This window comes from Microtus pennsylvanicus, chromosome 5, assembly GCF_037038515.1.
Source record: "Microtus pennsylvanicus isolate mMicPen1 chromosome 5, mMicPen1.hap1, whole genome shotgun sequence".
Classification (NCBI taxonomy): Eukaryota; Metazoa; Chordata; class Mammalia; order Rodentia; family Cricetidae; genus Microtus; species Microtus pennsylvanicus.
This window is the reverse complement of record NC_134583.1, coordinates 26,935,389-26,963,070: the sequence shown is the minus strand read 5'-3', so window position 1 is coordinate 26,963,070 and position 27,682 is coordinate 26,935,389. Positions and strand designations below refer to the sequence as shown.

General features: G+C 44.2%; 1 protein-coding gene across 13 annotated transcripts in view; it reads left to right on the top strand.

Annotated features, from left to right (window-relative positions):
• The window catches only part of Eya1 (EYA transcriptional coactivator and phosphatase 1), a 143,777-nt gene extending 117,676 nt beyond the window's left edge, over window positions 1–26,101 (top strand). For all 13 annotated transcript variants that reach the window (XM_075971402.1, XM_075971403.1, XM_075971406.1 and 10 more), the window contains 6 exons: window positions 9,735–9,793; window positions 9,905–10,065; window positions 10,948–11,062; window positions 11,166–11,287; window positions 14,457–14,557; window positions 24,121–26,101. In XM_075971402.1, the coding sequence (XP_075827517.1) occupies window positions 9,735–9,793; window positions 9,905–10,065; window positions 10,948–11,062; window positions 11,166–11,287; window positions 14,457–14,557; window positions 24,121–24,201 (639 nt within the window). In that variant the 3' untranslated portion in view covers window positions 24,202–26,101. The remainder of the gene's footprint in view (window positions 1–9,734; window positions 9,794–9,904; window positions 10,066–10,947; window positions 11,063–11,165; window positions 11,288–14,456; window positions 14,558–24,120) is intronic.
• The last annotated feature ends 1,581 nt before the right edge of the window (window positions 26,102–27,682 follow it).

Sequence of the window (27,682 nt, the reverse complement as noted above, 5' to 3'; positions counted from 1 at the left end):
CCACTTTGTCCTTAATGTTTATTTTCAGTTCTCTCTGGTTTATATTGAGCAGGACTTTTCACCCTAAGGTGAGGAGTGTGGATAAAGACAGATAGATTTAATATAATCATGTGGCGAAGGAAGTATTCATGGTGGGAAGGAAGTCCAAACCAAGAAAGACTCACATGTGTTTAGTAAGACTATGCCTCTAAAAAGTCACGGTCGTCATGTGATCCCTCTGTGACTTGGAAAGCCACATGCTGAAATATTATTAAATTGACATCCTATTTTAATTAGCATATTTTTAAGGGATTAATACAAAAATATTAAAAATTTGAGATGTTTTTCCATTTTCTAGTTATTATTAAGCTTAGCTGTGCTGGCAGTTTGGGGATATTTTAATGATCATAAATATCTGTCCCAGGTACATCCCATGCCCAGCATACAGATGAAATGCTTCAACCTATCTTTTGCCTTAACATGCCATCTGTAGGCACTTTCAGTAAAAACCTTAATCTCTATGTAGTCTATGGCTGTTGGTATAAACAGATTCAGAACAAACTAGCAAACAGCTTACCTTTGTTAAAACTGCTAGGAATCAAACCTCTGGTTTCTAATACAAGAATCTAGGTCTTCCTCCTAGTGTGAACAGAGCTGGAGCAGTATTCCCCTCACACTTAGGTAAGCCCCAAAGGATACAGTGGGCACAAGTATAGTCCAAGGCTGTTTTCAAAGTGAGAAACCACGCAAATGAAATGGGTTTCTTTCTACAAGTGCAGTGATGGCCATTGCAGTGGCTGGTTTCAGTATCTGAGATTTGAAGTCACTTGTTTTCTCACTGACTTGTACAATTGTGTCATCATATCCCTATCAAAACTGATAACTGATATTAAAATGTTGATTTAAAATATGCATTGAGGCCTGTGGAATACTGGGTGGATCATTTAGCGTAGGAATTTAAAGATCTCTTTTCTGGGTTTGTGTTAATTCTGTAACTTGCATGTTCCTAAATTCTCAAAACATGGAGGTGAGTTTCAAAAGTGCCCTGTTCTTCATCACTACTCCCTTAGCTGTAGGTCACGTCCAAGGAAACTTTGCAGAGGGACTTCAAGAAGCTATGACTATCACTGGTGTGCCCAGAGAGATGACAGATAGGTCCTACCAGCCAGTGCCAATGTGAAGGGACTTTGGCTGTCTTCCATGTCACCAGGCATTGAGCTGGTTCTGTCCACCAAGTCAGGGAAGAACAGATAGCCCTTAATGTCCTTTGTGTCTTGTTGGATGTGCTAAGGCCTTGGGCACATGTCTGTAAAGCCTCTGGGACAGAATTAGTAACAATAAATACATGACTCAACTGGGCACACTCCTTTTCACAGACAAGAGTGGGCAAGTTAGAAGTTGGTTCCTGTAAATTAAATTCTAGAGTGTAGGCGTTCAACCAGGGGACTAGACTTACAAACCAAATCTAGTCAGGTGCTAATAAGAAGCAGGGTTCTTCACCTTTTCCAACTGTAGGCTTGTTTCGGGACCACCTTTTTCTTTCCTTAGACTTTCTGAATTATAGATGTTCTGGGGAGAGTTGATATCTGGGGTACACATTCTACCTTGATCTTCCAACGAAGCTATCAAAATATCCACGGAATCAGAAGCTATTGCCCAAAGTTACCCATGGAACAATCCCTTGCTGAAAACCTGTCACCCTCACACTGCCAGCACTGGTCACCCTGAAAGGCTATTGTATGAGGCAGAGTTTCTATGTAGACGGCGTGAGCACATTCACAGAGGTCTTCTTTTCTGGGGTGGGTTGATTGGTTGTTTTTAAGGTTAAGTACTACTGATTATTTGTGAAAATCAGCGTAATAACTATTGGTGTGAGCTTGTCTCTAATGTACTGTACTATGTAGCATACGGAATTTCACTCTAAGAAATATGAGGACTGCTTTTTAGCAACTTAGAGATGTCAAAGGTCCTGAGCAAGTGTCCGTATTGTGCTATAGGGAGTTCCTATCTATGAGTGTAATTGTCTGATGGAAGAGACAAGAGGACACAGGAGCCCCGGGTTGTTTCCTCAGCCTTGGCCATACCCAGCTGGTCTCAGTAGGTATTGCTGGTGTCAAGACATAGTGACATGTGGGGTTACAGAGATGACTCAGCAGCTATGAATGTTTGCTGCCCTTGTAGAGGCTGCTAGTTTAATTCGAGCATCCACATGGCAGCTCACCGCCACCTGTAATTTTAGTTCAGGGATCTGATGCCCTCTTCTGACCTTTACGGACACCAGACACACTCATGGTGCCCATACATACATGCAGGCAAGACTCCCAAACATAAAAGTAAAATGAATATTTTCTTTAAAAAAGGCAGTAACAATAGCTAGCCATCCCATGACATCTTCCATTCTCACTCTGGATAGGAAGGTATTGAAACAATTAGACGGCAGGAGAATCGTCTGTTTTCTCATGGTAAATTTGGAACGGTGACAAATGCAACTAGGGTCCTAAGAATGTGGGCAGGGTGACCCGACGTCTCTGAAGATGTGCTTCTAGCAATCTTATGTTGTTTCCTTTAGTAACTGCCTCAGCATCTTTAAGCCTCTGTTTATTCAAGGGCTTCAGATTTACTCCAAGTTTGTGTTTCCAGGTTCATGTTCAGAGGTAGAGAGAGCATCAGTATGCTGCCCGTGACGTCCATCTGCTTGGCACTGAGAATGAGGCCCATTGTAACAGTCTTAATTCCCTTTATTAATTTTCCTAAACTAGCTTGAATCGTGCGGTGTATTTTTACATAATTATGGTATAAGCAGAAGGCTTGGGGGGAAAGAACAACCACTACAGTATCAAAGCAGAGTAAATATTTGCAGAAAATTCTGCCATAAGTTAATATTTTGCATAAGGGGCCCTGTACAAAATCTGAGTTATTCCTGGGGCTGGATCCAAAAGAACAAGGCTGTGGCCCACCCCTAGACACCCAGAGATGATGACGGATCAGAAAAAGGTCAGCTGGAGATGCCATGCCAAGAATAAGACAGAAGAGACCAAAAAGGCAGAAAAACAGTGCAGCAAAGTCCTAAAAGCAAAAGCCCGTCTGCCGATGACCATGAGTTTCTAACCCACATGGCTCTCTGCCAGCTACCCGTACCCGAGCTGTGTTCTGCTGCCTGGTGTGTTGGCTGCATCCCCAGCCATTCGTGTGAGCATTTTACAGCCTGGTTCTGCAAGCGTTGGAGGGCTGCAAGCCGAGGGCCAGCAATGCCTGTGGCTTGCTTATTTCATTTCTCTGCGTCCCCAGCGAATCACAGTGAAGGAGAGTGGTGGGAGGAGAGATTCGGGTTTCTGACTGTTAGTGTTTATCTGAAAGACATGACAAAAGCCTGTCCGATTCGTTAAGAGCTCATGGGGCCATCCCAACACCTAGAGAGCTGCTATTGAGATGGTAGCTTAGCCCGTGCTCCTTACTTCATATTGTTTCACACACAGTGTGCTGGTGTCAATGCGACATACCAAAAGCACACCCTCACTGCATACACCCATGCTCTGGATGAGCTTTGTCTCCTGGTAAAGACCTAGTAACTATGTGTGAATGAGTCTCCCTCAGGACTACAGCCCTCTCGCATCGCATGTCAGTCATTTAAGGACCTGATATTGAAATAACGGGTTGGAGCTAGCACTGGATGATCGAGGCTGCACGTCCAAGCTCTAGACTGGAAGAAACAAACACAGGCACACGCCTTTGGCCTATTTGTTTCAGGCAGTAGAGGAAACACATCCCAGCCTAAGCTCCAAGCGACAAACCACAAAGAACCCTGGTCCCAACTGACAGTGGTGGGCCAATGTCTCTGTCCCCTAAACTTGGGGAGCCTGGAAAGATGGAGCCATTTGAAGTCCTAGTACTCAGACCTTCTCAGAGTCTTCATTTCTCATCTATAAATTAGATTAAAACACTAAGGGCTCTTGAAGTTTCTCCCACAAACTCAAGCTAACAACCTTCCTGCCTTTACAGGAATTGCACAACAAATGGAAGCCAAGCAACCCTTATCCAAAATGATTGGACCCTAAAGCGTTTGGGAATTTTAAAATTGTTTTTCAAATTACGGAATATTTATGTATACATAGTGAGATAACTTGGGAATGTGACCCAAGTTTAAACAGAAAATTTACTAATATTTCATGTGCACCTGTTAAATTTAGCCCAATGACAGTGTTACACAGTATTTTGTCTGGGTTGTGACTGTGGACCCATTGACTGAGAAGTGTAGAATTTCCCATGTGTGGCATCTTGGTTGAGAAAGTTTAAGATTTTGGGACGTTTTAGATTTTTAGTTTTGTTGGGTTTTTTTTCCCCCATTGGGGCGATCAGCCTGCAGATGAATTGGATCTTCTGAAGTTGTTGGCACTATTGGGATGGTGGTATCTACGAGGTACAAACATGTCAAGGTAGAGCCTTTGGTAATGAGCTATGGAGGCGGAGGCGTGGTCAAGGGATGGCGCTTCAGCACTTCTGGAAAGGGAGGGGCCGACCCCAGGATAGGAAGTGGCTATGCTTCAGTGGTGTTTAAATGTAGTGATTACTCGGAAATTTTTTTTTAGCAATCATAGCTTTGTACCGGCCCCTATTCTTCCTCGGGGTTTTTGTGCTATTTGGATCCATATGTGACTGGTCAATTAAAATGTTAGTTATGGGCTGGCAAAACTATGTCAGCAGGTAAAGACAGTTGCTGCCCAGCCTGTGTCCCTGGGGCCCATGCGATGGAAGGAGAGAACTGACTCCACGAGTTGCCCTCTGACCTCTGCGCATGTGCTGTGGCACGCACATGCCTGCATCCGTACACATTCATCATACACACAATAAAAATGAATTCTAAAGTGCTTTTAAATGTTATAATTCTATATCCTACTATCAGGTTGGGTTTTTTTTCCTTATGCCAGATTTCTGACATAAAAGTCCTTAACATAAATTACATTTTCCCCCCTCGCATATGATCTTTTTCTGACTCTACACCAATGCTGTGTAGATTTGGGGATCCAAAGAAACGGGGTTGATTTACCAGTCTTCTCTCTTGCCTATCTGTGCTGCTGGCTTAGTCCCTAGAGCCTTGTATGTCACTGAATGCCATCTGTAATTTTTGAGAAAGAAAATAAAGGCTTGCCCCAAAAACTGCCCTCTTCTCTGCCTACCCCAGTGTTGTTAGAAGGAACGTGTCTGGCAAGCAGTCTAAGACCCTGAAAGTTGTCTTGTCCTGTTACCAAAGTTCAAGACATCCTTCCTAGAACACCACCGTTTATCTGCATATTAGATCGCTGCAGTCGCAAGACTGACAAAGGCAAATGGTGGCCTGTGCCATTCCTTGCCAACATCAGTTCCTCGGACCTCTGCAGCCTGGGCAGCAGGGGATTCATTTGGACTCCAGAGCTGTCGTTGCATTTACCACAGGTAGAATCAATCAGTCTGTCTTTGTGACGTTAGATCAGACCTTTTCCTGCTGCACCATAAGTGCGTTGAGAACAGGACTGTCCGCTGCTTCCCTAGCAGGGCTGTTTGCTGTGACCTCCACGACCTCCATGCCTAGTGCTTCTCTGGGTTCATTCTTCTGCCTCATGGCTTTTGAACTTACTGTTCCCTCTGCCCACAAGGCTCTTCCCTAAATTCATCTGGCATTGCATATCCCCTTGGCTGGCTATCTGTGTCTTTAGCTTTCATCCCTCCCAGGCTGACTAGGTGGCTTGTTTGCCTGTCCTCTTGTTGCGTGGCTCCCCTACCAAGAGGCTAGTTTGCAGGATGAGGATTTTCCTTTCATTCCCGGTTATGTTTTCAGCATCAGAAGCAGTAGCAGAAGGCAGCTGCTCTTCACAGGCAATGGCTGGAGGAGTGAGCACCAGCTTGTTAAAGTGTTCAGCTGGGCAGAAGTACAGACCCTGTCTGGAGTCCTCACGATCACCAGCTCTGTGTCCCTCCCTCTTGCAGTCACTGAGTCTCAGAACAGACAGTGGGAGTCCCTGCACACTGCCCAGCCCGAATGCTGCACATTCGTGCAGTGGCTCCAAGAAGTGAGTGCTGCCCTAGGTCTTGCGTTCACCCGAGGTTCCGGCTGCTCACAGCCCATGGCATGCTTCTGAGTGCTCATTTACAAAGACCCATGTCAGCCTGTTTGGTATGCTTTGCCAATAAAAGCGTATTTCCCCTGTGGAATTCTGTGCACCCTGCTCTCTGTAGTGAGCACCCAGTCTGAGTTTTTCAAGACCGATTTTGGCACCTGGAAATGGATTCAGCTTCTCTTTTTGTCTCTCACATCTACAGAATCCTTGTGGCTTTAAACTTTTTGTCATTTCATGGAGCCAGGGCTCGTTCAGCTTGAGACCGGGGGCTCTGAAAAGGAACCCTGGCCTCCTCCCCCATTATCTAGTTCTTTAGAGCAAATTTGGAAATTAGAAAGTCAGCAAACCCAAATGATACGAGCATCTCAGATATTCCTCCCAAGGACCCTAAAAGACAGGGTGGCTTCTGAAAATGGAGAGAAGGCAGGTTCATCCTCAGGGACATTGAGTTTCAGGAAATAAAAATGAAGGTGGGGGTTCCAGTTTGGTAGTAAACCCCCTTAGGACAAGCCAACACATGGCGTGTGAAGGGTTTTGCAGCCTCTTCATGTTCTCCAGGTTTCTGGGAGTCTTTGAAACTTCATTTTATTTTCTCTCTCTCTCTCTCTCTCTCTCTCTCTCTCTCTCTCTCTCTCTCTCTCTCTCTCTCTCTCTGTGTGTGTGTGTGTGTGTGTGCGCGTGTGTGCGTGTGTGCGTGTGTGCGTGTGTGTGTGTGAGCGTGAGCATGTACACGTGTGTGGGATGGTAGGGATCCCTATGCCTGAGATGTACCCCCAGTGTTGTGATCTGCTGGCCTGGGTACCCTGTCCCTTTAGGAAATGGGTCCCTCCCACTCCCAACCTCCCCCTTCAGCTGTCCCACCTCTTCTCAAGCTCGCGCTCTCTCTCTCTCTCTCTCTCTCTCTCTCTCTCTCTCTCTCTCTCTCTCTCCCCCCCCCCTCTCTTTCTTTATTTCTGCCCTTCTTCTAGAGAGGCAACTCCTACCTATTTCCTCCCCTTTTCCCCTCCATAAGCCACTAAATAAACTCTATACCCAAACTCTCTCTGCACAGTGTGTCTGTCTGTCTCCTGCTGAGGCCTCAGGCCACCCGCCAAGGGACCCTCAGAGTCCTCTGGTGACCCGCAGCTGCCCCTGGGGACTGGTCCCCCACCACCTCTTTAAAAATGATAATACCTACTCCCAGCCATCAAATATTTGATAGTAAATGCAGAGCAATTGTAACTTTACTCATTACTCACAAGTGCAGTCTCAGAAGTAAACGGATCCTTTTCAGGAACTCTGTGTACTTAAAGCACTAATACGCTTTTCTCTTGTTTACTAAACAATAATAGTCATTTTCTTTCTCAAAGGTGCTATCTGGTCCCATTTAAAAGCACTCTTGAGTTTTAAAATCTCTTTCCCTTAAAACTCCCCAGCTACTGACAGTGCCATTGTTACAGGAGCCTTTGTTTTAACCAGGTCACCTTGGAGAAAATCTACTCTGCAGGTAAAAGCTTGAAGCTGTTGACTTTTGATTAGAGCTAAAAGGTACTTAACAAGTCTCCACTTGGGGGTCCAGCCTGGAACAATGAGTTTTAAAAACAGCTAACAGGAGAAAGAAAACACTGCCTGTGGAAAAACCAGGGCAACAATGGGTCCTCAACTGTGTTAGCTCACTTCTCAGTGGGTGGAAATTTAAAACTAAATCAGTTAAAGACAAGCTTCCTCACAGCCTGTTTTCTAAACAACCTCTTCCAGCTTAGCTAGAAAACTCTCAGCCAGTTTTGATTCCTTGAATTAAATCCCACCCACCCACCTTAATACACAACTTTAACTCAGCGCTAGTTTCTGACTTCCACAAGAAAAGAGAAGTCCATTGCAAGTTTTTCTTCCTCCACGAAACACATGCCAAAAAATAAAATTAAAAATAAACAACAACATAAAAATTGCACTACTTGGTAAGGTTCTGAAACTGCTTTCCCTGTGTTAGAAACCTTTTAAAGCTGGAATTATGTTGTTGAACAAACAATTATTCCGCCTTCTAGACTGAGACCCAATTGTTGCTGCTGTGAAGCAACAGGCCTGCTGTTTTCTGAGGAGTGACCCATTTTGCAAATGTAAAATTCACAGTCAGTACACAAGGGCTCTCAGCCCTACTTTTCCTTTTTTCTTATCTGAGGTCAAAGACCTCAAGAGAGCCTGAGGAGGGTTACAAGGTCAAAGTCTTTTCCTTCTTGGAACTTGCTTCTTGCTGGGAGCCGGCTGCCTGCAAAAGACGCTTTGGGGAGAGGTTGGGGGTGGGTCACATTTTTCATTCTGTAAAGAAACAGCTGGTTTGAATTTCTTTCCACTCCTGTCTCGAGCTGCCTTCCTCACAAGCCCATGGAGGGGAGGATTTGTCCAGAGGAGCCAGCAGCATGTAGAATCTACCTTCTATTACTATGGTTCTCTACACGTGTTGCTTTTGTGGTATAGTTGAATTTGCTGACTGGCAGAGAGGCGGGAGTTTTTACATAGTAAACTCGGTCTGAAACCTGCCAGAGCCACTGTATGGAGAACCCTCTTCTAATAACATTTTTAAACTAAAACTCCAATGGGAATCAGTATCCAAAGGTCCAGTGGGTTATATGGAGCCTGGGTAAAACGGCAGGGATGTGACCAACGTATAAAGCAAGCCAAGTGCGGGATTACTTGTTTCTGTACTAGACACCTTCTCTATTTCTAAATCACTCATGGTGACAGAGAGCCACTTCTTTCGAGTCACCATGGGGGCTGTGTATAGAAGAGGAGGATGCTCACTCGCTGTTTCTATGTGAACAGGTGCAGAAACTGGGGACCTGTGCAGCTGAGCTCCGGCCCATCACTGCTGGATGTTCTAAGCAGTGCATTGCCACTTCTGCTCACAATAGCATCATTCTGTAAAAGCTAATAAATCCAGCACCTGTGTGTACCGTGAATATGTAATCCAGCAAAACAGTGAAAACAGAAGACAAATGTTTGGGAAAACATACCATCCGACTTGATTATTTTTATGTAGTTTTGAAGTCTTCCACGCTTTTTAAATCCTGAGCATGTGGGTGCGAATGTATACACACACACACACACACACACAGAGAGAGAGAGAGAGAGAGAGAGAGAGAGAGAGAGAGAGAGAACTAAACTCTCAACTAAATAGTAAACCAATAACAGATTTTTGTCTCGGCTCCTCAGCGCACTCGCCCCAGGCTGTGTTGGTGTGTGGCTCAGCAGCAATCAGAGGTCATAATTTCATTGGCAGTTAGCATCGGGTTTAATTTTTCTAGCATGTTGCATTTACCAGAATGTCTGGTTTCAGTTAGGCCAGGCACTCTGCGAATCAAGCTTTGGGCAGTATGGTGTGTGTAGGTACCTGAGGTTTCTGGAACACACATGCCAATTGTTCTCAATCACTTTCCTTTCTAAACACAACAATGTGTTTTCTAAAGCTGAGTAACGGTAGTCCTTGATGACATTGCTTGTTTCTTACAGAAAAGGGCCCCCAAATAGGTAAAAATGTCAATTTAACAAGGCTGCCACCTACTGATGGGCACAGTGGAAAAGCATGCCAATTAAGGTGTTTTTTTTAAAAAAATAACTGTTATGCTTGTTTGTGTTTAGAAAGGTGCTTCTTCAAATTTAACACACGCCATCTAAATTGCATTTTAGGAATGTGACCAAGTTCATATAGATGATGTGTCATCGGATGACAATGGCCAGGATCTGAGGTGAGCACCTTGGGACACAGACTAACCGTTCCTGTTAAGAGTCTGACTGCTCAGCTAATTAAGATGCCTTCTCTGTTTGATTAATTCCGCGCTTTTCTTCCGTCTACGCAGCACATACAACTTTGGGACAGATGGCTTCCCTGCTGCAGCCACCAGCGCTAATCTGTGCCTAGCAACTGGTGTCCGAGGCGGCGTGGACTGGATGCGAAAGCTGGCCTTCCGCTATAGACGAGTAAAAGAGATCTACAACACCTACAAAAACAACGTGGGAGGTGCGTGGCTGAGAGATCCCTCAGTGGGCTGGTGTCAGACAGTCTAGATAAAAGCCGCCAAGTGCCGCTCCCTCGGGGGCTCATGCTGTTGGGTATAATAGAATAAGGATGGTTTCATCTAACTTATGAATATCTACTACAATTTGGTGACCATTATAAAACTAGAGCCCGCTGTCCTGGCTACCTAGTGCCACACTCTGACCAGCGGTGACATTTGGGAAGCTCTTTGACCTCTCCGTGAAAGCCTTGTCCACAACACAAGATGGGCTCTAGCTTATACTCCTCCCTCTGAACTATATGTGTTAGCCTGAATTTTTGTAGTATGGCTCACAGTAGTCCAAGTGGCTTGAGTCTAAAGGAAATAATAGGTAATACTGTTTAGCTGGGGCCTTTTAACTCTGTCTGATTAGGATTATCTGCGTGGGTGGAGAGGTTGGTTGTTTAAGGAAAAATACTTAGCAAATCCAACACGAGGTTTATGACCCAAAGGACATGGTGCCTTCCTCCCGCTAGGAGCCAGTCCAAGGGCAGCCACTCACTTCCAGGAGGTGACAAAATGATGCCTAGTATTTGCAGGGCTTCTGATTCACCAGTCATTCCCTCAACTGTTCCTGACCTGACCAAGGACACTCACGTACCCTAGAGCCAAAAAGTGTGTCAGCTCTACCCATAGTCCGTGGCAGGAGATGGTCCATCAGAAGAAGGGGTGCTGGGAATGTCAGGACAGAGGGTCCCTGCAAAGTAAGCACACGTTTGCAACTGAATGGTATCTGAAAATGTTTGGCTAAGGATAGTGATGGTCTCTGTAAAATGTTTCTTCCCTATGGATCTGCCCGGACACGTGGGTGAGCATGTGGGTCTCACGAGCCTTCTACCCCTCAGGTCTGCTCGGCCCAGCTAAGAGGGAAGCGTGGCTCCAGCTGAGGGCTGAGATTGAAGCACTCACAGACTCCTGGCTGACCCTGGCCCTGAAGGCTCTCTCGCTCATCCACTCCCGGTGAGGCACCCGTGGACATGGGCTGGCAAGTGGGCATTGCTCGGGCTTGCTTGTCTTGGAGACTTATTTGTCAACAGTCTTCCTTCCATCTCTGTTCTCATAGGACGAACTGTGTAAACATCTTAGTGACAACCACCCAGCTCATCCCGGCGCTGGCAAAAGTCCTGCTGTATGGATTAGGAATTGTGTTTCCCATAGAAAACATCTACAGCGCGACTAAGATAGGTGAGCGCTTCATGTTTTGAACGCATCCTTTGAGGCCAGTGTGAATGCCAAGGCGGCGAGGAGACATTTTCAGAATTCTTGCTGCATCCAAAGAAGGGGCAAAGAATGAGAAATGTCAAATATAAGCCATGTAACTAAGTGATAAATGTTACTTCACTGGAGGAGGTGAAGACTTGGCATTGAAGGAACAAATGATTTAACATAAATTCTGAGCTATTGTATTTATTCTTTTAGGTAACTTTTGGATAGCACGAACGTTTTGTATGTTGAAACAAAAGTAATACAAGCCCATACAAAGTGGAAATGAACAGTTAAGGATCATTTTCTCTATTTCACTGGCAATGGTTTTTGTTAGTTTTAGCTCAGTATCTATAAAAATTGACCTCTCTTTTTAATTCTGAGTAGATAGAAAACAGAAGGTTCCCACAAGAATACAGAGTTGGGAGGGGAGCAAAAGTCTGATAGGAAATGTATTTAGGATTAAACTAAGAAGAAAAGGGGTAAGACGTTCTGCCTTGTTCTCAAGGAGAGCAAATAACTAGCTATGATCTATGACAAAGAAATATGCAAATGAGCCTCCAGCAGGCATAGAGACCTATACCAGGCGTTTTGCATATTCATCTTTACATTTTACAAATGAGGAAACATAAGCACCCGGGCTTAAGTTGTTAGGGTAAATGGCAAAGAGCCAAGCCTCAGGTGGCACTGACCCGAAGTCCTCCCCTCAAGGACCTATTCTGCCTGCAGGGCTGAAGAAACTGTTGCTCCCAGTCCAGGAGAGATCAGAGGTCAGTGTGAGCCCAAGCTAAGGGACAAAGTGGCATTTGCTGGGTAAAGAGTGTTTCTTGAGAAGGTATGCTGATGAGATCAAGGGACTGGAGAAGTTCCATGGCAAGGGCCTTGTGATTGTCTCTGAGTGGCCATTGTGCAGTACTTGTGAACTGCTGAAGCTGGGGATCTGCCGTCCGCAGACATTTGTGCCCCACCTATTCCTGTGAGACAGCAAGAGGATGGATATCATGCTCCCAGGTGCTGTTTCTGGCTGCTAACTCTGTCTGAAGACAAAGGGCAACAGTAGATTCCCTCGGGTCTAACCTCCATCTTCCCATGCCTTCAGAACCCTGTATGTCTCCTTGGCAGCATTTACTCGATGGTCACTAAAGAACTCCTTATTTGTTTACAGTGGAAATTTTTCACCAGATTATAATGTTCCTAGGGACTGGGACTTTCTCTGGCATCACAATTGCTCCAGAGCTTAGCAAACTCAGGAGAGGGTTTTGGATGAAAAGGCTAAAGGCCTGTGTGTGTATTGAAGGAAGCTAATGCGAAGTTCCTTTGGTCTAAGCAGCAGGGTCAGCGTTGCGGTGATTAACCCGTAAAAATAGTTTACCCCGACAGCACTGTGTGTGGAGAGCCTAGGCAGACAAACCCACCACCTTTGAAATCTGCCTATCTGCAGTCTAAGAAGTAACTACTTATGCTTCACAAGCTAAGACATCCTTGAAGTAAAAATAATCAAAGTAGAGATTGAAAGTCCTGGGATTATTATTTATTGTGTCATCAAATGAAATCAATGTGGAGGTCATTGCAGAGAAAGGCGCCAACTTCATCTTTTTAATATTTCATGTTAAGAAAGAAAACTCTATATAAACCAAAGTTTGCAGCAAAACCTGTAGGTGATGGTACCAGGAATGACTTTTTTTGTTTCTTTTTCCCACCAAAACTACACTGTTAAATAATCTTTAAGGGATTTGGGGGCGGGGGGAACTAGCTCAGGGAAATTAGCCTAACCTATGAGAAAAACCCTGGGTCTGATTCCCTAACACTATAAGAAATTAAAAAAGAACAAAGAAAAAAAACTGTTCACATTTATATAAAGATTAATTGAATCTTTTTTCTATACAAGTCAAAAATAATATAGCTTTGCAAAATATCAAAGTATTTTCCCATCCAGAGTTTTTTTTTTAAAAAAAAAGCTATTTGTCTGTTTCTTTTAAAATAATTTAAAATATCACAGTTTAGTGGACAGCTAAAGCATTGAAAGGCCCCTTTGACTAAGGCTGGTTGTATTACATTCTGTCAGATGCAAACGAGAGATCTTGGTGCAAAATACAAATATAAAGCAGACATTTGTTTAAGCAAACAAGCAATTTGTTCATGTGTATATCTGATCCTCATTTGAAAGAGGTGCAGGCCCTGCTCAGCCATTCACGCTGGAGAACTATAAACTGTCCCATTGTCCATTAAAATGACCTTATTGGCAGCTGAGACCTGGAACACCGATCTCTTCTGAGAAGAAACAATGCTAGTATTAGCTTCGGAGATGTGCTGACAGAAGAGCCGCAACCAAGCCCAGAGGAAGTCCTGACATGGGAAAGATAGTAGACAGATAACGGTGTTCTCTTACCTGTATCCTGCCTTGCCTCTAGGAAAGTGCTTGGTTGAGCAGGAGATGGCCGGGTGAGGTGCCCACAGTCTTGTGTAGTACCCATGCTCACGATTCCTGACATTCATTTTAAGAGGACATTCATGAGTCATCTTTAAGCAAAGACATTAGGCCTTGCTTGTCTTTCTCTCAACCTGCAAGTGGAGGGAGAAGCCTATGCTAATGTTAGATTCCCTTTGCTATACCAAACCCAAGTTGGATTATTGTTTTTATCAGTCTCCCTGATCTTGTTTAGCTTGATATAACAAGTTTTTAATAACAAGGTAAAATAAGCTACTAAAATCACATGCCTTTGAAGTCTCAGCTTCTGGGGAGAGAATGTATTAGTACAACACAGCATGAGTGTACGCGCTTGTGCGCATGTGCACATGTGCATATATATATACACACACACTGTTATGTTTATGTCATAAGTTCTTTAGAAAAGAATATTTCAGCCAGGGGTGTCCAACGTTTTGTGTGATTTTGTGTTAGGCCACATTGATAGCTGTCTTGGCCTCATGTGTCCTAGGCCAAGTTTTCAAGAGACAGATAACATACTGCCAATGAATTCCCAACCCTTACCAACCTGTGCTGTCTTCCTATCACTCAAGTGGCAAGACTCGTTTGCCTGGGTGGGATGGAGTCGAATCAGAAACATGAGCAAAACGTTTAACGCTTCCCAGCATCATCAAACTGGGTTACCCAGCTGTTACACATCTGTAATTTGCTCTTGCCCACTAGGAAAGGAGAGCTGTTTTGAGAGGATAATCCAAAGGTTTGGAAGGAAAGTGGTGTATGTCGTCATCGGAGATGGCGTGGAGGAAGAGCAAGGGGCGAAAAAGGTAAGCCTCCTTACAGGTGCCCTTTGCAGCTGCCGTCCTCAGAACTGGCTCGTTTTACACATGGACATTCTTCTACCACAGACTATGAACTGTGGAGAACTGTAGACATGGAGAGGGCCAAGGTAGAACCCTACTGACATGAGTGAGCAGTTCAAGTGGTGGTGGGTCAGAAAAGCAAGCCTAGCCTTGCAGTCATTCTCCAGAACACAGCGGGTACCCATACTGTCCTTATACCTTGCATACAGGAAAGACATTGGCAGGTGACTTGCTTCTTGTTACCCAGTCCTGATGCAGACACAGACCCTTTCAAATGGGAAGACATTTGCTAGTAGTCCAAGCTGGCGAGCGAAGATGGCATGACTTTGCTGCTGTAGAAGACTTGTGCCGTCCTTTCATCCTAAGGACAGCACCTGCCTTGCCTGGAAAGGGAAGGGTGGCCATGACTATAAATGTCTCTTGAAGACAAGCCCTGTGTCCCATTGCTGGTGTCTCAGTTTCTGCATCTGTAATTTTAGCATCCCCTTTGCAGAATTATCTCCTTTGGCATCTCGTTGCACGTCTTAAAGGAGAGGAGCCCATTCCCTATGCGGCACACAGGTCCTCACAATCTGCTGACAACTTGTCTCCCCGATCTTTCTCCTTCCTCCACCCAAGACTGCAGTCACATTCATCTGGTGACCTGCTGCCTTAGTCCATTTCCTGTTACTATGGCAAAATGCTAGATTGGACAGTTTATAAAGGACAGATTGTTTGGCTCAGTTCTGGAGGCTCAAGCATTGAAGAGCATGCCATCAGCCTCTGGTGAGAACCCTTCTGTTATATCATAATAGCAGAGAGTATCCCTCTGGACACAGGGCAAGGCCTTTCATCATTTTTGTAGGAAGTCACTAATGCCACATTGCTCCTTTTTACATATAGTGCCCACTCACATCATAAACTCAGTTTTCCTGATCCTAACCACTGCCTACAAGTCCCACCTTCCATTAATATCACCATAGAAAACTGAGGATTATTTCTACCATGTGAACCCTGGAAGACATACTCAATCCATTAATGCCTCTCCTTTGCCATGCCCAGTGCATTCCTCCAGAATAGTTTCTCCCAAGTCCTCTGTCATTATCTGGCTTATTTCTCAAAACTCATCTTGCATTTTTAGGATTTTATTTTTAATAATGCTCACTTTCACTAGAACTGGAGACACTGTAATAGAAATAGCTTGTATGCCGGTCCAGGCTACATTTGATGTCTATCTAGTCTGTGACTTTGAACCAGTTTCTTAAGTCTTCTGTTTTATTTTACCCTGTCTTCTCAGTGGGGATCATCACAGCACCTAGCTCCTTGTTCTCTCTAACCAGTTAGCTTCACTAAGACATGTGACAACAAATGGCAGTTGGGATTATATAAATAATTATGGATGTCTGTCTTGATAACTGAATGTGATCTTGGGGGTGGAGATCTAACTCCAGCTTCCTTATATATCTCTAAATCTGGGTACAGGTTATACTCCATGTTTCTTCAAGGGCATCCTCCCATGCAAATTAAAGCCCCTCTGTTCCTCACAAACTCTTTGTAGAAATCTGTTTTCACCACCATGATGGACACAGGATGTTCAGTTCTTTTGCCTTTTTTCCAGTTAGAAATATCACACAAAGTTTCAGGTCTCAGACACAGAACTGACTGTCAAGTGTGGCATGTAGTAGCCTCTCCTGAAGATGGCTTCCTTCGGCTCCAGTGTCTCTGAATTCCAGTAAGAGCACAGGCACTAGCCCTATGTCTGTCCGTGACAGATGATGCCCCTCATGCGCCTGGCACCGACTGAACTCCGCACACACTTGGCCATGACTGTTGCTGGATACAATCGTCAGCCTTGACTAAATTAGAATTCCCCAAACTCAATCCTGGGAACTGAAGAAGAATGATTGATGCGAATCCAAATTTGGGTTGCCTTCCTTGGAAAGCTTCTGGAATTCCCAGGGCATCCGTACACAGAACCTCTTAGTGGTCAGAAGGGCCCAGGAGAAGAGCTGCCCCTCTGAACAACATGGCCCTCCTGAGCAATTAGTTCAGTCTGCTGTGGCCCTGAGCCAGCTCTCCAACTGCCCCCCAAGCTGGGCCTTCTAAGTTTTAATTTCAAGAGAAAGCTACCAGAGTGTGGCTTTCTGGTTTGAGTTTCACAGAAGGAGGGATGTAAATGTGTTCACATAAGATGCAAAGTCAGGTAAAATCCCACTGTGGGCATGTCTCTTCCTAGGTCTTCCCGAGCTCTGTCTGAGATGGGTAGCCCTGGCAAGCACCGCATGGAAGGCAGAAACTCCTGGTCCTGATGCAATGATTCAAAAGTGCCATAAGATAACAGTTTCTGTCTTTGAAGGGCAGATGCAATAATCTCCACTATTTATCTTCAGACGTGTTATCTTTTTACACAAAAAAGAAATTGGCAATGAACATTCTCTTTGACCTTTTATTTATGAATGGTCTTAGCTTTGATTTTTGAGAGTGAATAGATGTATGTGGTAGGGTAGGGAGAGCCGACATCCTTGGACCCTGCGACCTGCCTGTATGTGTATAAAAATGTCAGCTTTCTGAATATCAGATTTCTTTCCTTTGCAAAACCTTGGAAACCATCAGCTCAATCCCTCAGCATAACAGACTAGACAGCCTTTTCAAGACAGTGTTTGAGCTAGCCTTTAAAAGAAACTAATTTTTAAGTACTGATTCTTCCTATATGAAGGAAGAGACAGGCATCTGCGAGTTGGTGACATATATCGAGTATCTGTAGAGCTGAGCTGTGCCCGGAAATGGAGACCATCTAATAATTAACTTAGAGGGAGAAAAGAAGAGTAGAAAGCCACAGTGTCACCTGTAAGACAGACACATAGACAAGGTCAAAGGAACAACATGAATGAAAATGGCTGCCCACACTTTGGCAAGATCAGTGCTCAATAGCAAACATGGGCCACCAGATCTAAAACTCCATCCAAGGCCCCCCTCCCATTTTCAGGCACTCCCCTCCAGTATTCTCATAATAGCTTCCCAATGATGCTACAAACAAGTGTCCTCCTTGACCTATTTGACAGAAAACAGACTCAGCTGGGCCTGGCGACACGTGCCTCTACCCCCAGTACTCACTGGGGACTGAGGCAGGAAAATGGGTGCTCAAGGCCAGCCTGCACCAGAGTAAGAGCCTATCTGGAAGAACCACAACCAAACCAAGAAAAAAAAATGAGTAAATCAGATAGCTAGGTATTGACCAAACTATGATTTGAAGACAACGTTCCTTCAAACTGTAAACTCAGACATTCCAACATGTTAAGATTTTATTTTTAAAAAGTTATATGGCTTGTTAAACTTAAATACTGGGCATGTTTGTTTCTCCGGTGGGTGAGGTAGATGTATCCTGCACAGGCGTCTCCTTCCCTAGTGTTCCACAGGAGCTACTTTTCCACTTAGCCATCCCTGCGGGCAGATGTTCACGTACAGGTGTCTACAGCTCTGTTTTGCCCACGTCTACAGCTCTGTTTTGCCCGTCCTGCACAGTGGCAGCTTTCTGCTTCTGAAGCTCGCCGTCATTCTGATAGATTAGTTGCCGAGTGGTTGAAATTACTAGACAGAATTAACAGTGAGCAGGCGCCCCTCCCCTATGAAGAGCTAACAGTTGAGCATTCCAATCAAAATCATAACATTTTGCCATTCTTCCAAACCAATTTTAACTGCTTAGCTGGCTTCTCAGTTTTCTGTGTTCTTTTAAACATGCATTCACCCTTCCTCGCTGTAGAGATGTCTTTTGTCCGCCCAAATTCTATTCTGCAGCTGGAGGGAGGGAGCTTTTTAAAGCCAGAAACCAGTCAGCAACTCTCCAGGTGCCTGTTGCTGACCCTTCTAGCATTTAGATTCTCTTTGCCAGTGCAGGCGGGCTTTCCTAGGTAATTCAATCTAACTCCATAATTTGTATGTATTTCCTGAGAAATGAGGATACGACATGATTTGAGAGAAATAATTAAGCCTGGGTATAACTTTAAAAATCAGAATGATTAAGGAGTGATATCTAGTTTTCATTGCTAGATGAGTTTTTTTGAGACTAAGTTAAATCTTTGGTGAGTAGTGGTTAAATATGGCTTGCACCCATTATTCTGTGTCCCTATTAAGATTTCATTTAGAAGTTGTCCCTTTTAATTGTGCGCTGAGATCCAAAAATTAGGCTGAGTGCCTGGCCATTAGTGCCTCATTTTAAACTCTAGAGAAAACCACCTTTGTTGGGGAAAAAGGAAGAAAAAACATTTGTAATACAGTCGAATTCTTTGCTTTTTATTTAAGGGGGACACAGATTGAACACTAAGTAGAGATTAGTTTATTACTGCACAGTTTGTTCATACTTACTTATGACATACTACATGCTAGGTCTTGGCTCTCCCTGCCAACAGTAGCAGTTCTCAATCTGGAGGACCTGACCCTCTGGGGGTCGAAGGACCCTTGTGTAGGAGTTGCCTAAGACCATCTGGAAACACAGATATTTACATTACAGTTAATAAACAGCAGCAAAATTACAGATTTGAAGTAGCAACAAAATAATTTGATGGTTGGGGGCCACCACAGCATGAGGAACTGTATTAAAGGTCACAGCATTAGGGAGGTTGCAAACCACCAGCCTAGAGGGAAGCAGAGACGCAGGTACTGAGTGGGCAGTGCTGAGCAGTGTGCTTTACCACGAGTGTTAGACTCATCAGTCTTCGGAGGTCTCCTTATTTACGACTGCAGAGTTGTGTCCCTCTCTGTGAACTGCCTAGAAGTCACGTGTGCACAGCCCAGAGAGGTCTTACGTTTCTGAAACGCAGGTGGCCATTCTGCGTACTTTCTCTGCCTCTCCTTTCTCACTGAGGAATCTGTCCCAGCGGCTATCTATACCAGAACACAGGAACACAGCACTGCTTCACTAATCCTTTAAGTGGCCACACCAGTGTGCTACTGTGTGAATGTGCTCTTGTTATTTTACCAGCCCTTTGGGACAGAGTGTCTAGAGGGTTCCAGCATTTAGTGTTACAAGCAGGTCCTCAGTGAACATCTGTGAGTACATTCCCAAAAGCGCTGTGTTTGCACCACGAGGAGATGCTCTTAGGTTATAAGAGATTTTTATTAATGCATTTTTAACAATTGTGCAAAGTTCAGTTTCCATGGGAACAGCCGTGCATATAGCTTTTTTTATATGATGGATGTCGTGTGTAACCAGAAGGGATAAATGAAGACTTTCAGAGTGAAGGCAATTTGAAGAGTTGTGCCTATGGGCAAGAAGGATCTTCTTGGGACCTGTTTTGGTCCTGTGTACTCCCAAGCCTGTGCTCCTCTAGGCTTTATTGCCCATGTCTGCTCCCCCTTGTTGGGGACGGTGACAATCTCCATTTCCATCATACACAGCCTGCCTCTCTCAGTGTCTGGCCTCACCAAATAAATTCAGGAGTCATCCAGCCACAGACCACTCAACTGCCCCATTTCTCTGCATATCTCCTGCCCTGTGCCCTAGCTACAGCCCAGCTTTCTCTGACAAGCTAGCCACCCTTCCAAATCTTCCTTTCTCCGGACCCTGAATAGTTTTAAATCCCTTCTTCCTTGTGTTTTCAGGCAGCCAGCAAGTATCAGCCTCCCTTCCTATTCACTTACAAGATAAAAATCTAAGCGCATTCACCTATATTCTCAGGCATCCCCTGGAAGGCCTCCTTCCTTATTGGTCTGTGTAATGAGCCGGGCATTCTAGTCTGAGGACATTCCAGGCTAATTACAGAAGATGCTTCCTGCACCCTTTATCACCTCCCCTTTGTACCTAAGCAGGAGTCCCACTCCTACCCATCGGCTGGGCCCCTCGAGCTTTGTTTGTTCTTCCAGCTCTGTGTAGGCCCAGCTTGTGGCTGAACCTCCCTCTCTTTGCCTTCATCATTTTACTCTGACTCTTACCCAGGCTCTGGTTGTGATGAATAGGTTCAGTAGTCCTGAATCAGAATTACTGTGATGAGCTGGTCCCAGTGGTCCTGAGCCATGGGGCATGTTCTTGTGTCATGCTTTAGTGCTTGGCTCAGCTATGGGGTAATGGCATTTATTTTAGCCATAAACTCGGAAACAACGCATCCTTCACTCTAACTACTCCATTTACTGATGACTGCAGCTTTGGGAAGATGGTGCCGTAAAGGAACCTCATTTGGCTAAGGGAAGACTTGAGCTCAGGCTTCTTCAAAGCCATGTACTTCTCTTTTCCTATTTTGGTACCCTATCTTTCTGGTTTTATTTAAGAAATATTTATTTTAGTGGCCAAGAGTAATATGCACACACACACACTTCTTAGCACCCAGTTTCCCCGGTAGTATCAAGTGTCAAATCCTGGCATTGGTATGTACTTGGGCAGGGAAATATTACCCCGTGTAATATTGGTCTGATGCACTATTAACAGGAGTCACTGGCCTTCTCTGCAAGGCTGTTTCCTATTAATCACCCACTTGATGGTGGACACTGCGCAGAGTCCCTCTGGTCCTGTGGTGCTGAAACTGCTCCCCACAGCAGCCGGTACTATCCATTCTTCCCATGAGCAGATGGTGCTGAGGCCAGAGCTGACAGTCTCAGTGCCGCTGTCACTAGGGTCTGTCAGCTCTCATCCAAACCTCTGGCAGGTTTATTCAGGGAGCAGCTTCAATACCCCTGCACTGAGCTGAGCTGTCTTGTTCCACAGGTGTAGTTTTCAGGGTGCAGCTTGACCTGAGTTTACTGATGCTCTAAAGGAAAAGAGAAGTTCCTTGTCTCTCAGTGCTAGGAACCATTCTAACTCAGGGCTTCTGGGAATAATTTCTTCTTTCTAGATATTTGTGTTTTGATTTCAAATTATATACTCTAAGTATACTCTAGGCTGGCATCCAATATACCTGTATGGATGAGACACGGTTCCAGAACTGCTTTTGCAGCCTACAAATCAAAGTGCCTAAACCATGTGTCAGGGGAGTCATTGGATTTTCTTTTCAGTTCCCTTTTCAATGTCCTTGTCACTCAGTTCATTCCTGCACAGTACACTGGTAGCGTTCAGATTTGAACTGATAGTAGCTGTATATAAAGGGGATTTATCTGAAGCAAACATGTTCATCTCCAGAGCCCTCTAGCTTCTGCGGTAGTTGATGTGTTTGAGAGGTGGATGTTCTAAAGCTTCTGGCCGGCCATCTAAAGAGCCTTCAGCATGCTCCTAGCATCCTGAAGTTCCTAGACTTAATAAGGTGAACAGAGGCGAACAGCAGCTTTGGGGAATAAGTCACTGACAATAGCTCCAAGAAGAATCTGGAGAGATGGTTCAGGAGTGAAGAACACTTGCCAAGGACCCAAGTTTGATTCCCAGAATCTATGTGGAATGCCTCACAATTACCTGTAACTCGAGCTCTGCACTTACATGCACACTCCACAACCTCCCCCCACAAATTTAAAATAAGACCTAAAAATATATTAAGATATGAAGAAACAAGCTACAAAAACAAGTCCTATAAATATAGCTACTGTAAAGGCAGTTAAGTAAACTACAGGTTAAGACAATGAATAGCTTTCTTTAAAACATTATGTCTCTAGAATAAGCATGCTGCACAGTAAAAACCATATATATGCCTGGTTTTATGCACACATCTATCGAGGTATAGATATGCTCACAGTGGCTATTTTAGGAGATGGGAAAGAGGTGATTTGTATTATGTACATGGTTCTGTCATCCTAGAGGGCTTTACAATATGCAGGGATTTGTTATGATAAGGGAAAGGAGGAAAGCTCTCTGTATGGCAGGTGATCAGTTCACCACCCTCCACTGTGAGTCAGTCACTCGACTTTTCAGTATCTGCTATCAACACCGTGGGAGACAGGATTATCTGTGCCTGTGCTTTGTGGTTCGTTTGAGCAGCTTCAGGAACAGGTCACAAGGAACAGGGAGGGGAGCGCTATTCAGGCTTCAGGCTTAACCCAGAGCCAGTAGGGATCTTACTTTCAGTCCTTAACTGCTGTTCTTTAAACCTCTCTCTTCTCTTCCTTCTACAGTAGAATAATGGTACCACCACTGGGTCACCTTACCCACAGCCTCCCAGAACAACCGATGGAGCCTAAGTCGTTATTATCAATGAAGTGATTTAGGGTTTACGTGTAGTAGCTGGCTTTTTCAGCCAGCTCTATCGCTCACACATGTAGTCCGTATCCATGGCTTCTCCTTTATCTGTGCCTAAGCCACAGGGCCATCTGAGCATCCTTCCAAATGTTCACCTCCCACACTCAGCTCAACTGTCACTTTTTTGGGGAGCTCTCTAGTTTTCTATGCAAAAGTAATTGTGTCCTTACTCATATTAGCACACTGATAAATTCCCATGTTTACAGTCTGAGAGGGTGAGCCTGCACCTTCTATGTCTCAGACTCTTCTATTCCTAGACCATGGGCCCAGAAACACAAAAGAGAATCTTTGTTGCATAAAGAAATGAGCCACAGTATAGGTTACAATCTAATATTGTCAAGGGAGCAGTCTTCCTATATATCTGTGGCGATTTTAGGCATTTGTTTCTGGACTATTCTCTTATTGGCACATAACAAAGCTCTGTGGATGCTTGTCAGAGGGCTGAGTCTAGAATGCATGCTGTTAGAGTTAGAGAATGCAATAAAAGACTTTAGCAGGTAATTTGAACATATTAACAACATTAACATATTGTTTATAAGTATATTAAATAATGTATGTACCATTGTATAGCAGCTTTATGAGCTATATCAGACTACATACTGATTTTTAAAATCCAGCTTCCATGTCAGATTTTCCACTTCTCGTGAAATTTCCTCAAACTCTTCAGAACTATAATTACAAATCATACATGTGTATGAGAGAAATCTGTTTTCCTGCGAAGGAAACAGAACGTTGTTCTTGGAGAAAGATTTTACTGCTGCATAAGTACTTTGCCCAATGCTCCCGAGCAGAAGTCTGTTGCAGCCTCCCCGGAAGGAGGGACACCCTGTTTCCAGGACAACTGGTTTGTTCAGGTGTTCCCAGACAGTTCTGTCTGAGCTTGATTTGTGTCTTAATGGCTTAAACAACTGCAGATACACACACTCACACCAACTTGCGATGCTCATTGACAATTCGGCCCACATGGAACAGTCATGAAAAATAAAAGTTGCTTCACTGGTGTGCAAGATTCTGTTTTGAAAAAAATGTAAAATACTGCCAAGTAAGGAAAACTTCTCAACCTATAAAGTGTAAGCTTTGTCAGCTTTCAACATTGACAACCACCAAGGACGTATATCGAAAAGCCTCAGTTTCTTTTCAGTAGCTTTTATTTAAAGTTTGGAATTGTCATTCAAGTCACAGTGGCGTTCTAGTAGCAAGAAATGGATACTACATTCACACAATTGTTCTTGGGGTGGGGGCGCAGATTTGTGTCCTAAGTATATGTGTCGTGACTATGCTGACTGGCAGTATTTACGGTACTGAGATGGGGTTGAGCATAGCTGCGACTCTCTACAGGAAATGGGAGGGTCTTTGCTGGTCAGGCTCTTTGTCCTTACCATATGTCTGCCCTCTGCAGCATGCCATGCCCTTCTGGAGAGTCTCCAGTCACTCGGACCTCATGGCCCTGCATCATGCCTTGGAATTAGAGTACCTGTAACAACCTCGTGCCAACTCGACACTGCGCGACTGCCCTGTGGCCAGAGACAATCCAGCAGGCCTCAGTCTTGTCTACAGAATGTAGCCGTTTCCACGTGTGGAGGCATGGCTGCTGTGGTCTTGACTGCTACCCTTGAGGTGAATGGAGGACCATGTGCATTTCCTCAGAACAGCTGTTGACTCCGGTACTGTGAATTCGGTGGAAGCAAGCCATGAGACTATTCTAGCGCAGTGTGAAGTGTCTTGGCTACGTTAGCTACATGGTTCAAACCTGTGAAGAAAAGACCTACAGACACTTTGGTTTTCAGCAAATGTGACGTAAACAGCTTCTCCAACCCAGCAAACTTGATTCCACAGCAAAGACTGAAGGGTGTCTCCTGGACATCAGTGGAGGTATTTTTCTCAAAGGTTTACTTTTCGATGTCTCCTCCCCAGGGCAATCTGTACATCACTACTTATTTATGAAAAGACTTTTGAAAAACAGATTTGCTGAGGTATAACTCACATAACATAGAGTTCACCAAGACAGACTTCTCAGTATCGAATAGCTGAAGGGTGATAGTGTAAGAAATAATCAATGAAAGGAAGGCCTCTGCCTGACAATGTGGCAAGTCCTTTGAATTTTAGCAGATTGCAAAGTAGTTTAAACTATGTCTAATTTAAACATGTAAAATGTACATCACTGAGACAATCGTGTACAGAAAGAATTTTTGGTGTAAATTTGTAATAATGGATGATTCTTTTGCATTCTGTTTAGGGAAATGCTATTATGGGGTTGAAATGCCTTCTAGGAAGCTTGGGCACAAACTCCTGCAGTGCCTTAGCGAAGTATTGGGTATAAATATTGTAGATAATGGATCTTTTTGATAATGTTATCTAAGACCAAAAGCATGAATGTCAAGTGTCAACAAGGATTTTACTTCCCAAATCTTTTATCCCATCAATTTTTGTATTTTTTTTTGAGTATTGGATAGAAGGGCCTTGATAAAAATGACAGAGCAGTTTCATAACTGAGAAAGGGTTTAAATGTCTTCCGTCCCAGCTCGCTTTCTCATTTCCACACTAATGTATTATATGTAACTACTTGGAAAAGAATGATTATTCAAATGCTTCATCCCACAAAAAGAATATAGAGAATAGATATATTTTATTAATAAAATTAATTGGAGCCTAGCAGAGTTTCCATGTGCTCGGAATTATTATTGTGTCTGGGTTTCTTGTTTGTGTCAATGAGGACATTGCCACGTGGCCGGATCAGCAACACTTCCCACCAGTCCTTCCCCACAGGCTTGCCCCCCTCGTGCAGAGAAGGTCCAGTATCCAGTGGGGGTGTCTGGCTATCAACACACACACACTAACATTGCAACACTGCTCTCTACTTAAGACGTGAGGCTGCAGCCGGGCGGGGGTGATGACAAGTGACCGTGTTTGTCATGTCAAAAGAAAGATTCTTCCAAAATGATGAATTTGTGCGGGCAGGAGTCCTTCTCATCTCGGGCTTTGTGTTGCCGTGAAATTACCTTTTGGATGAAGTTTGTCTAATATTTTATTGGGGGGACTGGGTTTGACCCAGAGTAGCAAACACACCACTCTGCCTCTGCCTTTTCCTTTTCTAAAATTCCACACTGCTGCTAAAATTAGTCATTGTGAATTCCCCCCACATTGCTAACGTGAAGAATGGAATCCGTTTCCTGCCTCACCTGGCATGGACAGGAGCGGACAGTTTTTTATGGCTCTTCATTGGATGTTTTTTGTGCTTGGTGCAGACTGAAAAGACAGCTTTGATCTTGGCCTTACTGTTAAAAAAAAAAAAAAGGTTTGTTGTGTCTACGGTTGTGTACAGATTTTTTTCTTCATGAATTTTGTGTTTAAATTAATAAACTTGATTTGTGTGGTACTGTATGCTCGTTGAATGTCAGTATCGTCTTTGTGGTTTGGGGTATGTGGAGGCACAGAATCTTGTTTGCCTTAGAACCCTGCAGCCAGAGGAAGTCACGTGGACAATCCAGTGATGGCTTTATCAGTCCTGCAGGAGCTGAACTGGAAGGCAACAGCTGGGTCTTGGGTCGTCATAAGGACTGGAGAGCAGAAAAGTTCTTTATTTCCCTAGACAACACCAATTGGATCCTCACTCAAATTTATCGAGGATAGAAGAGAATTAAGCATAAATTATGTTGGATTGCGGAGCATAGATCTGCCCACTTAAATACCTAGGGGAGAGCAATATGAGGCTGTTTCATCAAAAAAAAAAATGAGCTCTCGCTACATATATCTCTGTGATTTGCCAGATTAATCACTGACAGAGGGCTATAAAACTGTACAACTCACTTTCTCTGGAGAATTCAGCCCGAGAAGCACAACATTCATATACACGAATGCATGACAACCAAGCACACACAGTTGTCTGGCCCGTTCATCAGCCCTTGTGATGTGGCCTTTCCAGAGGCACTCACGACGCCAGGTCTCTTGAATAACTGGGTGCCTGGCATGAAAGCGCTGAGAACTGAAGGAAAATCTTCGAAGAGGTAAAGGTGGAAGTGAGGGTATTATCAGGTCTTAGGTGAAGAAAGTATGAAAAATAGGCGAAGTGAGGGTTGTAGACTCAGAAGATAAATTCTCTGCCACTTCTAACATGGCAGCCCCAGCCCAGCCGTTTAAAGAGCTCCCCCTGACTGTTAGCTGAAGCTCAGATTTCTAGTATTCCAGAGCCTCCAAAAACAGCTTGTTCTTGCCTCTCGGCATTACCTCTTATTGCTATACTGGAGAAGCCATCTGTACCTCTGGTCAGTACACAGACCAAGAATGCCACTTCATCTTTGCTCAGAACATTCTAGCATTCCAGCCTCAGTCCACCTGCACCACAGCCAGACCTTTGTCTTTGGAGAGTTCTTTTCCCTGAATATCATAAAGTGTTGGCTTCTTCTCTTGAATGTCTCCCTTACATAACTCTGCCTTTATGGACAATTCATATTCTATCCCATAGACTCACTATTATTGTGTGACACTGCCCTGGACACCATGGGGCAAGATGACCTTGATCCAGTAACTGACTTTGTGGTAAATTTGTAGAAACAGATTATGGCTGAATTAGTGAGTGGGTGGGTAAGATACACTCAAGTGAGAAAGGCTCCTTATGGAAACAAAGTCTAAGGGTACTATTCTAAGTGAAGGAGGAGTCACTGAGGAGAAGACCCGAGGATGTTACTGGATCTGACTTCTTGCGATGATCACCCTGGCCACATAGATAAAGGGCTGTATTGAAGGCAGTGGAGAAAGAGAATGTGAGGGGGAAATGATTAATAGGCCCCAGAAAAAGCCAGGGAGCAGGACTCTGATTAGGACGGGGATGATGGAAATCTGAAAGCTGGGTCAGTTTATTGAAGTAACAGTGATCACACTGAGTAAGATGTTCCATGTAGGGAAATTGAGGCACAGTGGAATGTGGGTGCATGTGAGGTTAAGAGGGTCATTATCTACACTGT